This window comes from Orbicella franksi, chromosome 1, assembly GCF_964199315.1.
Source record: "Orbicella franksi chromosome 1, jaOrbFran1.1, whole genome shotgun sequence".
NCBI lineage: Eukaryota > Metazoa > Cnidaria > Anthozoa > Scleractinia > Merulinidae > Orbicella > Orbicella franksi.
In genome coordinates, this window is record NC_138145.1 from 18,763,917 (window position 1) to 18,776,976 (window position 13,060).

At 40.8% G+C, this 13,060-nt stretch overlaps 1 protein-coding gene across 3 annotated transcripts in view; it reads left to right on the forward strand.

Moving 5' to 3' along the window:
- LOC145494896 (ATP-binding cassette sub-family A member 2-like) overlaps positions 1-13,060 on the forward strand; it is a 39,793-nt gene that overhangs the window by 26,082 nt on the left and 651 nt on the right. Inside the window, exons 22-42 of one of the 3 annotated variants that reach the window (XM_081474471.1) lie at positions 267-309; positions 722-937; positions 1,222-1,945; positions 2,614-2,719; positions 3,315-3,426; positions 3,732-3,795; positions 4,136-4,310; positions 4,687-4,802; positions 5,631-5,778; positions 6,528-6,651; positions 7,087-7,219; positions 8,383-8,503; positions 8,777-8,848; positions 9,511-9,617; positions 9,974-10,115; positions 10,500-10,634; positions 10,938-11,041; positions 11,521-11,613; positions 11,720-11,825; positions 12,104-12,241; positions 12,320-12,538. In XM_081474471.1, coding sequence (XP_081330597.1) covers positions 267-309; positions 722-937; positions 1,222-1,945; positions 2,614-2,719; positions 3,315-3,426; positions 3,732-3,795; positions 4,136-4,310; positions 4,687-4,802; positions 5,631-5,778; positions 6,528-6,651; positions 7,087-7,219; positions 8,383-8,503; positions 8,777-8,848; positions 9,511-9,617; positions 9,974-10,115; positions 10,500-10,634; positions 10,938-11,041; positions 11,521-11,613; positions 11,720-11,825; positions 12,104-12,241; positions 12,320-12,538 — 3,198 coding nt within the window. Of the gene's footprint in view, positions 1-266; positions 310-721; positions 938-1,221; positions 1,946-2,613; positions 2,720-3,314; positions 3,427-3,731; positions 3,796-4,135; positions 4,311-4,686; positions 4,803-5,630; positions 5,779-6,527; positions 6,652-7,086; positions 7,220-8,382; positions 8,504-8,776; positions 8,849-9,510; positions 9,618-9,973; positions 10,116-10,499; positions 10,635-10,937; positions 11,042-11,520; positions 11,614-11,719; positions 11,826-12,103; positions 12,242-12,319; positions 13,054-13,060 lie in introns of those variants that run through there. The other 2 variants (XM_081474463.1, XM_081474455.1) reach the window with 2 other exon arrangements.

The following is a 13,060-nucleotide window of genomic DNA, read 5'->3' on the forward strand; positions in this document are numbered from 1 at the left end:
TTAGTTTCATGAACCTGAAAAAATGCTGGAAGGTAAAGCTGCGATGGACGAGCATCTCATCGAGCCTTTTGAACCTCTAGGCTGGCTTTGGAAAGGCGTTTCGTTTTTATGGTTTCGAATAGTTAGGAACTTGGAGAGCATTAAACGGTTTTGGCAGATAATAAACTAAGTTTGCAGGTTTTCTAGGGGATGCTACGAAGTAAGATAAAGTCTCTCATTGGATACGTTTTACTGATGTTATTTCATATCCCGGATTTCTGGTGCAGGTTTTCCTGAAGGTAACTGACGTTACATCTCGAGATGAATCCGGTGAGATATATCTTAATGTGTTCTTTGTTTTAAGGCACACTGGGAATTAAAGTACCGCAATTTTTAAGGTTTTCCGTTTCTCGCCGATCTTCGTTAGACTTCTTCTATAACCACCCCCCTCCTGCCCCAGTCACTTGTCTTGTGGACATTTGTTTTTAATTTTAAGGATTTTGGCGTTTGCGTCTTGTGGCCGCTTACCGTGCCATTGTGTAATATACCTGGTATATTTTGTCGTTGCACGTCTTTTCAGTTCTTTACTCGTAGTGTAACCCTCGAGGCTTCGTGGTCAGCCCCAGAATTCTCCTCTTAGCTTACTATTTTCAGCACAAGATCTTTTTTTTCCCGATAGGGAATAGTTTGAGCTACACGTGTATCAATATCCTAATATTAACCTTACTCTTTCATCTGATAGAAGAACTCAATTCGTCAAAGTCTGAAGACTCCTTAAACCCTGGCGAGTCCTCAAGCACTATGCTCAGCGGCGACAGCGCGGGACTTGGTGACGAGTGGGATGAAGATATCCCAGGAGACGGAGAAATTGAACTCAACGACTTGCCAAATGTTCGTTACGATGCAAGGGAACAGCTGTTAAGCCCAGAGATTCAAGAAGAGGCCACTGATCAGTATGGTCAGTGTGTGTTGAAAATAGCAGATATAACTAACACTCTGATTGGCTGGTTGGTTTTGAAAAAAGCAGAGATATAAGCAGTGTGATAAATGGTCAGTCGGAATTAAAATAAGCAAAATCAGGCTCAGCTCATACAAGTGTTAACGTGTGGCTCTCTAGATATGGTTTGCAACGATTCAAATTGTTTGTCTCACAAGAAATGTCTCCGTATCGTGTTTTTGTTGTCTCCAACATTAAAGACCAATAGCAGGAGAGAAGTGTAATTTTATTTTGTTTTTCCTTAGCTGATCACACGCCGTCGAACACAGCATTTCAAGGTGTTGGCTCTCGTACATTAACCGGTGTATCGCTAAAACTGCAGCAGTTCTACGCTCTTGTGATCAAACGATTCCACTATGCGCGGCGAAACTTCAAAGGAGTCATCTCTCAGATTCTTTTGCCCGCTATTTTCATCACCATTGCCATGGTAATGGCTCTCTCGTTTCCAAAGCAACCAGACCAACCTCCGCTGGAGCTGACACCGTCCATGTTCCCGCGGCCAAACTACATCCCGTTTGCGAACGAGGCTAAAGGAGTGAACCAGTTGGCGTCACGACTGGACAAAACACTGACCCTGCTCTCCGGGGTGGGGGCGACGTGTTGCCTTCGATCAGTTAACCTGACAACTACGGAAGTCAAACCTTCCAAGGAGGCCCTGGCTCAATTGTTCAACCATTCCTGCTCTGTCTCTATTGACGAAGTGTCAGATGAGTATTTCAAACCATCTAATCTCCACTTGTCGTATATTTACACAAATGGATCTAACGTTAGCCATTCAGTGACGCACAAGGACACGGGCAGGGGATGTCGGTGCTCCCCTAACAAGACAGCTTACGTGTGTGACCGAGGTGCGGCTGGACCACACCCTAAAGAACTGGTCACCATAACACTGGACACTCTACAGAACATTACCGGGAGGAATATTTCAAAATACTTGCTGTACACCACAGAGACGTTCAGGCTCCACAGGTAATAACATGAAATAACCTGTAGACATACCGGTGTAGTGCGTTGAAACTCGCTGAAACAGTGATTTCTTTTAAATAAAAAAAGTAAGTAAACTACAAAAATACAACTGTTTTTTTGCCATCGTTTAGCAACGGTCACCTTGGGTTAAAATGAACTGGCCGTTATAGAGCCAAAATACCAACAATTGCTCGACCAAACTCGTCCTATGTTCCGCCGAAGTGTACCAACATGGTACGATTAGGGATAAGAAGCAATCAGAGTAAAAAGTAAGGATCGGTGTAGGTTTGGGATGAAAAAATTCTGGCCGTTTGTGGAGGTTGGACTGTACTCAAACCCTCCGACCCCCTTCCTTCTTTTTTCCTTTTTCTTTTCCTTTGCTTTTTTGTAATTTTGAAATTTTAAAGTAGATTTACTCTGTGATTCTAGATTTGTCAGTTGCTGTTCATTGATCCCTTGCGGAAATTTTGATTTCTCAACTGTATATCCACGTTTTGTGACGTGCAGATTTAGCCAAGTCTCGTCTAGACGTAATTTTAGTTTTAGTCCTAGTTTTCTTTAGCAACAATGTAGAATTAGTACATTGTTCATGTTTTTAAAGCAATAAACAGATGATAAACGGAAGTTTGGAACCGCTTTTTGCTGTAACCTTGTGGCATTCTGACTTGTAGGTACGGCTCGCTGTCGTTTGGCGAGGTGGTTAGTTTTGTTCCGCAGAAGTTAGACAAAGTTAAAATAACCTCTGTTAGAAGACTGGCCATTAGAGAAGCTGTCAAGGTTTGTACGGATCAGTTGTGTTTGTGTATGTGTGTAAATTTTAATATTATAGTGTTCTCGTCAGAAATCTCTAGACCAGTGTTATTCCGTAACATTTAGCCTGTTTAAAGATGGAATACTCCTTTTACCAACGTAGTTTAAAGAACATGCTTGGCTGAGCCATGTTGTGTTAAGCATATAAAGAAAAATAACTAAATAACTTTGTTTAAGTGTCGAATGTATTTAGCACTATTGTGCTAATTGGATACGTATAAATAAATAAATAAATAAATAAATAAATAAATAAATAAATAAATAAATAAATAAACAAATGTTGCAAATAGAACATAGACCATCAATATTCCCAACTGGTGGGAGGCTGACCAGTTGGCTATTTACCCAATGCGTTCGAGAAGTTGAACGCACTACCGTGAACAAATCCACATAGCGGTAGGGTGGATGATTTGAACCAGGGACCTTCGGATTTCAAATCCAGCGTCCTATTAACCACTTAGCCGCACCGAGTGGTTAGCTCAGGGATGATGGAGGATGGGACGCAAACATTATTTATGTTGACCTTCATGTTAGCTTACCTTGTTTATTCTCTTTATTTTAGGCGTGGTACAACAACAAGGGCTACCATGCCTTACCAACCTACTTGAACGTCATGAACAATGCCATTCTACGAGCCTCACTGGCTAAAGGCAAAGGAAATCCTGCTGCTTATGGTACGTATCAGATTTTAGACAGGACTCCTGGTAGCCATCTTCATTCACACAGTCTGAAAGACGCTTTCAAAAGTGTGAAGTTCTTTTTAGAACTCGTGTTTATCCTCTGTTTTTCATGTTTTCAATGCTTATGTCAGTTTGTGAAGTGTTGTACTGCTTTTCATGTAGTTTGCACATTTTTCCTGAGGAAAATCTGTATTTGTTTTAAATCAAATTAAGTATCCTTAGGTGTTCAGTCATTATGAGCAACTAGAATGTTTGCCATTAAATTTGTATTAACAGGCGATGTTTCTTTCCTTTCGCAGGTATAACGGTATTCAACCATCCTTTCAACAAAACTGACTCAAATCAACTCTCGGCCAGATACATGTGAGTAACAAAACATTTTATTAGTTATGTCAGGACAACAGGTAGCTTGTTTTGTACAGCATGCCATGTTCTGGCATGTTCGACAGTAGATTGAGCCCGCGACATTCAGCGGAGATGTTGCTAAGCAACGTGACTTATTCTGATGATGACAAGTTGACGTCACAGCTGTCATAGCGCGAGAGTATTTCCGATTGGACAGCAAGAATAGAGACAAGTTTTGCTATTTACGGCGCGTTTCCCGGATTGCTTTGTAACGATTAACGTGAGTTGTTAAGTCGAGTTACAGATCCATTATTCATTAGTAAGACGCATCCATTTGTTTCTTTTTCGTCTCTTCCAGGCGTCAAGGCACAGATCTTGTGATTGCCATCTTTGTTATTATCGCTATGTCCTTTGTACCGGCCAGTTTCGTCGTGTTTCTTGTTACCGAGAGATCGTCCAAAGCCAAACATCTGCAGTTTGTCAGCGGTGTTGATCCTGTCATTTACTGGCTTTCTAACTACGTCTGGGATTTGGTAAGTGTCAAGGTTTCATGGCTCTGCTTATCACGCAGTTGAGCTCAAAGAGCGTCTGCGCAGGAGGCTAGGATTACGCATGATGGTTGCTATATTTCTTGGTGATGATAACTGCTTTTAAAACTGAACTTGCTATGTCGTAACCCTTAAATTTCCATGCGTGATCAACGTTTAATTAAGGTAAATTTTCCCTTACAACATCACTAGAATTTCAAAGAGGCAGCTGATGAAATAAAATCGGTATTTAATGAGTGGATGCTGTCTTGTTGTAGAACTTAACTCTCAGAACTAAGATGAACTAAATGTGTGACAGTCAGTAGGGAGAATGTAATATTCAAGTTTAGAACTAAAACAAGCTGGTTTTCGTCCTCTTCAGTGTAACTACCTGATCCCAGCTTGTGCCTGTATCACTTTGCTGCATGTATTCAAGGTTCCTGCTTACTCCTCGGACACGAACTTCCCAGCTGTTGTGTGCTTGTTCTTACTGTATGGGTGAGTTGCTATGATGTAATATATCAAACACGCGAGACAGTGTTTCATCGGGATAACCAAACACCGAGAAGAGAGTTGAAAATACGACGCGCAGCGATCGAGGTGTTTGGATAGCCGATGAAACATTGTCTCGAGTGTTCGATATGTCTTCTCAATTGAAACAAAAACTAAGGAGTAAACGCAGAAGTAAAATGGTCAAAATCTACGCTAATTAAGACCGGGTATCCAAACCTCCTTCACGGCTGTGATTTTCTTTTAACTTGATGAATTATTAATGAGTTTGAGAAGTAACTGTTAAGTTCACTGTTACCTGTGCAGACTCCTTTGTGGAGAAAGGTACTGTGAGAGCAAAGTGTATTTTCCAAGATCACAGTGCAGAGACCGCTGAAACCCGCACTGCTCAGTGTGAGACTAGACGACGCAATCTAACAAATAGGTTCCATGTTGCCGTGCGTCTGTTCAATAATCGATCACAGATGGCGTCAAAATGTGACTGTTAGACGAGTGTGTCACTGATGTTCTTACCACATTTTGACGTCTTCTGTGGTTTGTTACTAAATAGACGCACGGCAATATGAAATCTGTTCGTTAAATCGCATTGTCTAGCAACGTGGCATCTACATGTTTAATAAAATGAAGAAACAAAGCAAATGTTAATGATGTCATCTATTCGTCTGTCCTCCAATTGATCATAAGTAAGAGCCAATCATAATGCGAGAGTAATTTGACTTCTCATATAAAATCAATAAGGCAACTGTCCCATTGAATGAGCATTCTTATCTCCTCGTCTTATGTCCACTCACTAACTAACGTGTTGTTCCATTTCAGATGGTCCATCACACCTATCATGTATCCAGGAGCATTCTTTTTCAGTGAAGCTAGTTCAGCTTACGTGTTTATGATTGTGGTCAACCTGTTTGTTGGAGTCACCGCCACGGTTACTACCTTCATCCTGCAGCTCTTCCCTGATGATGTGGTATGTGAAATCACGAAACAAGCACTGTACGCTCTTACAACCACTAAACAAGAAACGTGCTTTTATTAAAACGAATGATCCCGTCTGAGCCTGCTGCCTTGAACCAGAGGAGTTGCTTAGGAATGTAGCGTACTCTTATGACGTCATACTGACGGAACAACTTGTCAAGTAGTCGCGAGTGTTTGACAAGAGGCTTGTCTAGATCGGTGACAGACAGCTCATTACTGTCAACACAAGAAATAGATTTTCCTCGATCGAACTGCCGAAAATGAACTTGGAGTTTGGCCGTCGGAGTTTTTCGTTTTTAGGGGCTTCAATTTTTAACAGTTTACCGGCGGACATAAGAACTCTGAACTCTAGGCTTTTATTTAGGCAAAAGGCCAACGAACATTTTTACTGGTAATTTTTAATCGTGAGTTTTTATATGTTTTCCAATGTACGTAGTTTTGCCTTTTTAACTTTTTACCTTTTTTAAATTTTTAAATTTGTAAATCTTATAGGACCCCTTTGATAACAGTACTTTATAGTACTGATGGGTTAATCCTGTCTAAAGATTCCTTTATTATTATTATTATTATTATTATTATTATTATTATTATTATTATTATTATTATTATTATTATTATTACTGTTTAACCGTTGCGCGTAGTTTGATTTTGTTATCTAAGTGGTGTGCAGCAAATGTCCAACGTTATACTTATCATAATTACAGTAAGAGTTCTGACAGAGATTTGTTTTCCTTCCAACAGTTGTTAACCAAAATCTACGATGCCTTACGAGTTATCAATCTTGGATTTCCCAATTATTGTCTGGGGCATGGCCTTATGGATCTGGCTTACAACCAGTATCTCACAGAATACTACACACAGATAGGTAATATAACCATTTGTTATGTACGAGAGATGATTTGACGGTACTGCGAATTAAAAATACAAAAACAAGAAAGAAAGAATAAATAAATAACAATAAATTAATATTTTAAGAGGAAGCCTCCAATCACCTAGAGGTGGTTATATATTCAAAGTCTAAAATACAGTATAGTGATAAAAGCTGAAAACTTAGGACTACAGATAAGGTTTAAAGATAGGACAAGAAATGTCATAGGTCACAAACGCTAAACTACGTGCCTTCGGTGTGAAGAAGGCACAAGAAACCATTCGGGCAGTGCTCTTGCTTGTTTACAGTTTATACGTTTGAAACTCATCAGGCTCATCCGTTAACCGGCCCCCAATGTTCTCGTTTTCATCCGGTTCAAGTTGTGAATCTCTGTCTGTCTGCTGGGGTAATAAAGTTGTTGTCTGTTTGTAGGTGAATACGAAAAGATTCGAGATCCATTTGAATGGATGCTCACTACTCGTAACTTGGTGTGCATGGCAGTGGAGGGAGTTGTGTTCTTTATTCTCACCGTCCTGATAGAGTTCAGATTCTTTATTAAGCGGAGGTAAGTAAGAGGCTTTCAGCATTGCAAAAAATCATTAATTTTTCCAAAGCTGCCAAAATGATGTAACCAAAATGACGTAACTGAATGTTTGATTACGTGTTAACTTCAGGTCAGGAGAAAGTCAGAATTTTTTTTTTTTAAGTCAGGGAAATTCCAAATTTCTTGTCAACGTCCAGAGTTTGGTAGTGAGCATTATTTATAACGAATCGTTTATCATGATCAATGAAAAGTATTTTGTTTCAAATAGATTAAAGCAAATTAGAGTGCAAATTGGTTACCTATCAAATGATCAACCTTACCATGGTCCATGAAAATTGTTTCTGGTCCATGCAAAGCTAGAAAATTTCTGTTTACTTCATGGTTGTTACACAAGTCTTCTTCCACTCCGTCGTAAGTCGGTAACACAATGATGTGGATGTTATAGCGGAGCTCCGGCGGCCCGAAGGGCCGCCAAGCGGAGCCCCATACTCATATGGGAAAGAAAAGGAAACCCATGAGTTGATTTTCTCATGGTTATCATGGCTAGCGGTATTGCTCGTGGGCGCGTACGCACGACGACGACGACGGCGACGGCGACGGCGACGGCGGAGTTGCCCAACATGGCGGCCATACTCCAAATAATAGGTTGACAGAGACATGCAGCCGTGGTTTACCGTGTACTTCCTTGATATTGGACATCCATGTTATGATCAATTGACAGCTGTCAATACAAGGTATCCGCTGACCAGTATCACGTGACCATATCGCGGGCTCAGGTTTACAGCTCCTCGAGGTAACGTGTTTTCTTGAAGTTGACCGCTGACCAAGCGCTGGTTCGATTGGATCGCGGGCTCATATTGGGTTAGCTTGTTGGAAACAGGGCAGGATTGCTCGGAAGCCAGTTTACGCTAACCCAGGATTAAAAGTTAATCGAATTATAACCTTCTCTTCTATACAAATGTGTTTTGCTGTTTTGTTTTGTGTATATGGTGATTATTAAAACTCAAAACAGAAGGCCAAACAATATACAGAAACCTCACCGCAAAGTTACAAAACTCAAATCAAAATTCTACCTTTTTCTGGGTTAGCTTAATCGGGCTTTGAACAACCCGACCCAGGAGCTACGCTTTTAGGCTGGCCTAAATCTATATATTATAATGTCAACTATTGACATGTTTCCTCAGGCGCACACAAGTGTCTAAGGAGCCAATCGAAGGGCTCGACGAGGATGTGGCGGCCGAAAAAGAAAGGGTCCTTAGCGGAGGCGCGAGCAGGGACCTCATACGAATAGAGAACTTAACAAAGGTGAGCCTATCCGAAGTTGCTGAATTCAATTATCATGTTTGGATTTGCAAAAGAGTTTATAATTTTCCCCAAAGACACATTGGGCATTTGAACACTACACAGTCTCTTCAAATGGCACTTAAGCTGCTAAAGAGATTACGAGAAACTTACGTGTCAGAGCGACCGTCGAAAGTCATCGCTTAAAAACAGGAAACTAGGAAAAGTGCCAAATTATTGATCAGTGCAATGTGAAGGCTTGCAGTAGAGTGAGGTGTGTTTTTTTTTTCCCCGTAGGTGTATTATGCAAGAAAGAGAGGTAAACATCTGGCCGTGGACAGACTGTGTTTTGGAGTTCCAAAGGGAGAGGTAAGCTGTACGCCCGGGGAGAAGGGGGGAGGGGGTTCTCCCAGAAAAATTGGGTGCGGATGTGCGGCCCGCTTCCCAAAACCCTTACCCTATTTATGACCAAAATCTGCGATTTTCCCCACCCTATTTATGACCAAACCAAAAATTCGAAACCCTATCTATGAGCTGACCCTTAAATCAAAACCCTATTTCAGACCTGCGTTATAATTAGTTCTCTAGTTCAGATCAATGTTAAATTTCCGTAAACACAATTTGCGAAGGGCTTTTGTTGATTTTCATTTCGATAATGATGAAAAAGTGGCTTCTTCTTAAAAAACATACCCATATCAAGGCTAGAGTGCGAAAACCATACACTATTTATGACCAAAATTGCCGAAATCAACTGAAATCGATACCCTATTTATGACCAAAACGGCTGTAAAATCATACCCTTTGGGGCTGCACATACCTATATAAGGGAGTACCCCTCCCCCCGGGGGCTGTACGCTTCCTAATCTTTAAATAAAAAATTCTCCCAACTGATCGTGATACATTTCTTTGTATGTTAGTTCTTAGAATTGGGTGGTACAAAGATGACGACTTTTTACTCGTGAATTACGAGTTGTAGTGGGTGATCTTCGCACCATACGAACTAGTTTCTGTTATCGTTAATATAATTGCAGTGTTTTGGTCTGCTGGGCGTGAATGGAGCAGGAAAGACCAGCACATTTAAGATGTTGACAGGAGACACCTCCATGACTGCAGGGAACGCTTTCCTAAACTCTCACAGGTTAGAAGATAAAACACTTTTTACGCTCACACCATTACTTCAGTGGCTGTGTCGTTAGCATGCTAAGGGGCAGGGCGTGTTCCAGGATCGATCAGGGTTGGTATTTTGAAGGAGATCGGGAAACTTGAAATTATAACACTGTTGATTTAATACCATTGAAGGTCGGAAGAAACTTCTCAGGTTGTTTATTGTGATCATGTCAACAATGTGTTTACTTGATAAAGAAAGGAACTGTCACTGTCAAAAAAGCTGGAGTTACAGTAGAAATGAACGCGACCATTTCTCTTGTTTCTTCATTGTTTGTCTTAAAGGAGCATGCACAGTCTGATTGATTGCTCTGTTTTTTCCAAACATAGTATTGCCTCAGAGATGCAGAAGGTGCACAAGTGTATGGGCTTCTGCCCTCAGTTTGACGCTCTTTTTGACGAACTGACCGCCAGTGAGCATCTGACCCTGTATGCGCGACTCAGAGGAGTGCCTGAAAAAGAGCTGCACAAAGTAAGGGGGCTGTAAGGGGATTCATTCGCAGTCATTCTCCACTTACATGCATTCATCATTAATTGACTTTTCCAAGGGGCTTTTCGCAGACATCCCACACTAGAAAAATAAACTGGCTGATTACAGCAATATAACACTAATATTTCATTTGAAGATAGAAAAGGAAATAAAATCTGTAGAATCTACAAAAATGGGTACTGAATTAATACCCTAAACTTCTAGTTCTACGCAGATGTCACAAGTCACACGCGAATCCCCAGCGGTGACACGTCTTAATTTTCTTATGAGTCATTACAAATCAAGCAACGCGCGTTAAATTCCCTTTAGTGAACAATTTAACACAAAAATCCATAATTTAATGCCTCTTTTCCTCGCCGTTGTTAGGTTGTGTCCTGGGCGATCAAGAAGCTTGCCCTGACACACTATGCCAACAGACCCAGCAAAACGTACAGCGGTGGAAACAAGAGGAAACTGTCCACTGCAATGGCGCTGATTGGTAACCCGCCAATAATTTTCTTGGTGAGAAATTATTTCCTTGCATCTAATGATCTTTACCTTGTTTCTAGCATTTGTTGTGCATCTTGCACGACTTTCAGAGTTTGAGAGTAAAAACCTACCGTTGACTCAGTGTTTTGTTATTGAACGAGGAGCTTAATTTCAAAGTGTCTGTGTGTCTGTCTGTGATGAGAAATTGTGTCGCCGATCTGTTATTAAGAGAAACCTGGCTCTTGTCTCGAAAACCGCACGTATTCTTGTAGCCCGGCTTAATAATTAATATTAATTTTGGTCCTTGTGCTAACGGGCTGTCATCCATCTGTTCAGGATGAGCCTACCACCGGAATGGACCCGCATGCCCGTCGCTTCCTGTGGAATCTGATTCTGGAGATCATCAAGGACGGTCGCTCAGTCATCTTGACTTCACACAGGTCAGATTTTAAAGTTGATGTCATGTTTGGAATCCGTTCCAGAAATTCATGGGTTTTTTGAGAAACCAAACCTTCTTTGAGCCACTTCAAAAGAAACTGAAACAAAAGTATCTCAAATCCAATCAAATCCAATCATCATCATCATCATCATCATCATCATCAGCAGCAGCAGCAGCAGCAGCAGCAGCAGCATGACAATGACAATGGCAATGACAATGACAATGACATTGACAATAACAATGACGGTAACAGTGACAGTGACAGTGACAATGACAATAATAATAATAATAATAATAATAATAATAATTTATTTGTAGCGCATTACAAATAAAATTATTAACGATTTAGTTACTAGAATATGGAGTCATTGTTAACAGTGCACTGAAAGTCATTTAATTCATTGGTAATTTAATTCTTGAAAAATGAGTTGTGTTATTATTGAAATAAATAACAAACTATTTTTTTGTTGCGTTAAATAGTATGGAAGAGTGTGAAGCATTATGTACTCGTATGGCGATCATGGTCAATGGCCAATTCAAGTGTCTGGGAAGCTGTCAACATCTCAAAAACAGGTTAGTCGGGTAATCAAACTATCATTGGGTCAGTCTGACTGTCCTGGATTCTCGCCTTTACCGTTCCTTTAGTGCACAGTATTCAGCACTTTCAAATGTTCGACAGGTTCGGAGAAGGCTACATCATCACGGTCCGAATCCAGGGAGACTTACCAAATTTGGAACCTCTCTACCAGTTCTTTTCGGACAAGTTCCCACGTGCTACGCTCAAGGTATGCTCCATCGTCAAAGACCGGTGAAATCTTAATGGCATTAGTTAAGGCACACCTAATGGAACATCCACTAAAAATTAGATAGAGCGGTTGAACTTCTGACCTCATTCTCACAATTTAGCATTGTTCCATGACTTGTATATGCTCACCTGCTCAATTACTCTTTTTTCCACGGGTAGCTTTTAAAACAGTTGCTGGCACTGACTTGAACGTTCTTTTGTGTAAAATAACATAACGGATGTCACTTGCTATGTACGCTTACTCTTGATTCGTTTCAGGAACATCACCACAACATTGTTCAGTACCAGCTTCCCTCGGGTGTCATGGCGCTTTCGGAAGTGTTTGGTCACATCGAGTCGTCTTACGAAACTTTGAAGATCGAGGACTATTCAGTCAGTCAGACTACTCTAGACAACGTAAGAGCGATCATTTGGTCCTTTCCAACTTTCCATTCTCTTGGTTACTTAAATTGAAAAGTTCTGTTTTCTTTCCAGGTTTTCATCAACTTCGCTCGTACACAAACGGACGAAATCGACTTTGATGATCAGTCAGCGTCATCAAGAAAGACTGGTGCGAGACTCAGTGTGCGCAGGCGCGCCGAGAGGCTCAGAGACCTGTGGTCTGTCGATGTGCAGTTCAGCCCTTTGGAAGAAGAAGATGGAGAGCGTTCGATAGGGGATAATGAGGACTGGCAAGTCACGTTCGCTGACCAGGTGAGTATAAAATGGCATTTCGTTTTAGGAACTCGGGCTTTATGAAAAGACGTTTTATGTTCATGGTTGTTGAGTGCGCGAAGGACGGGGGTGCTTTCCATTCCACCAAAACTGCAGGAACTGGTGCAACTGGTACGGAAATTTCCGGGAAAAAAACGAAAATTGTTAAATTTCCGAAATGCGAACCACTCAACCGAAAATTCTGGAAATGCTGGAGGGAAAATCTATTGAAACGGAAATTCCCGGTACGAAATTTTCGATATGAGTATACCTCGCGAGGTTTTTCTCTAAATTCCGATAGTATACGAATTGGCAAACGCTCCTGCATTTTAGTCATTTTTCAAGGTTATTGCTTGCCTGTCGACAGCGTTAACAACGAGTTCCTGACTTCTTGGCGATAACACAAAAGACAGAACTTAAAATTTCGATGATTTGCTCTCTGTCTGAACCAATCAAAAGGGGCTTGGTTGGGTAAAAAATAATGAACAAATAAATGATACAACAAATCATGTTATTTTGCAG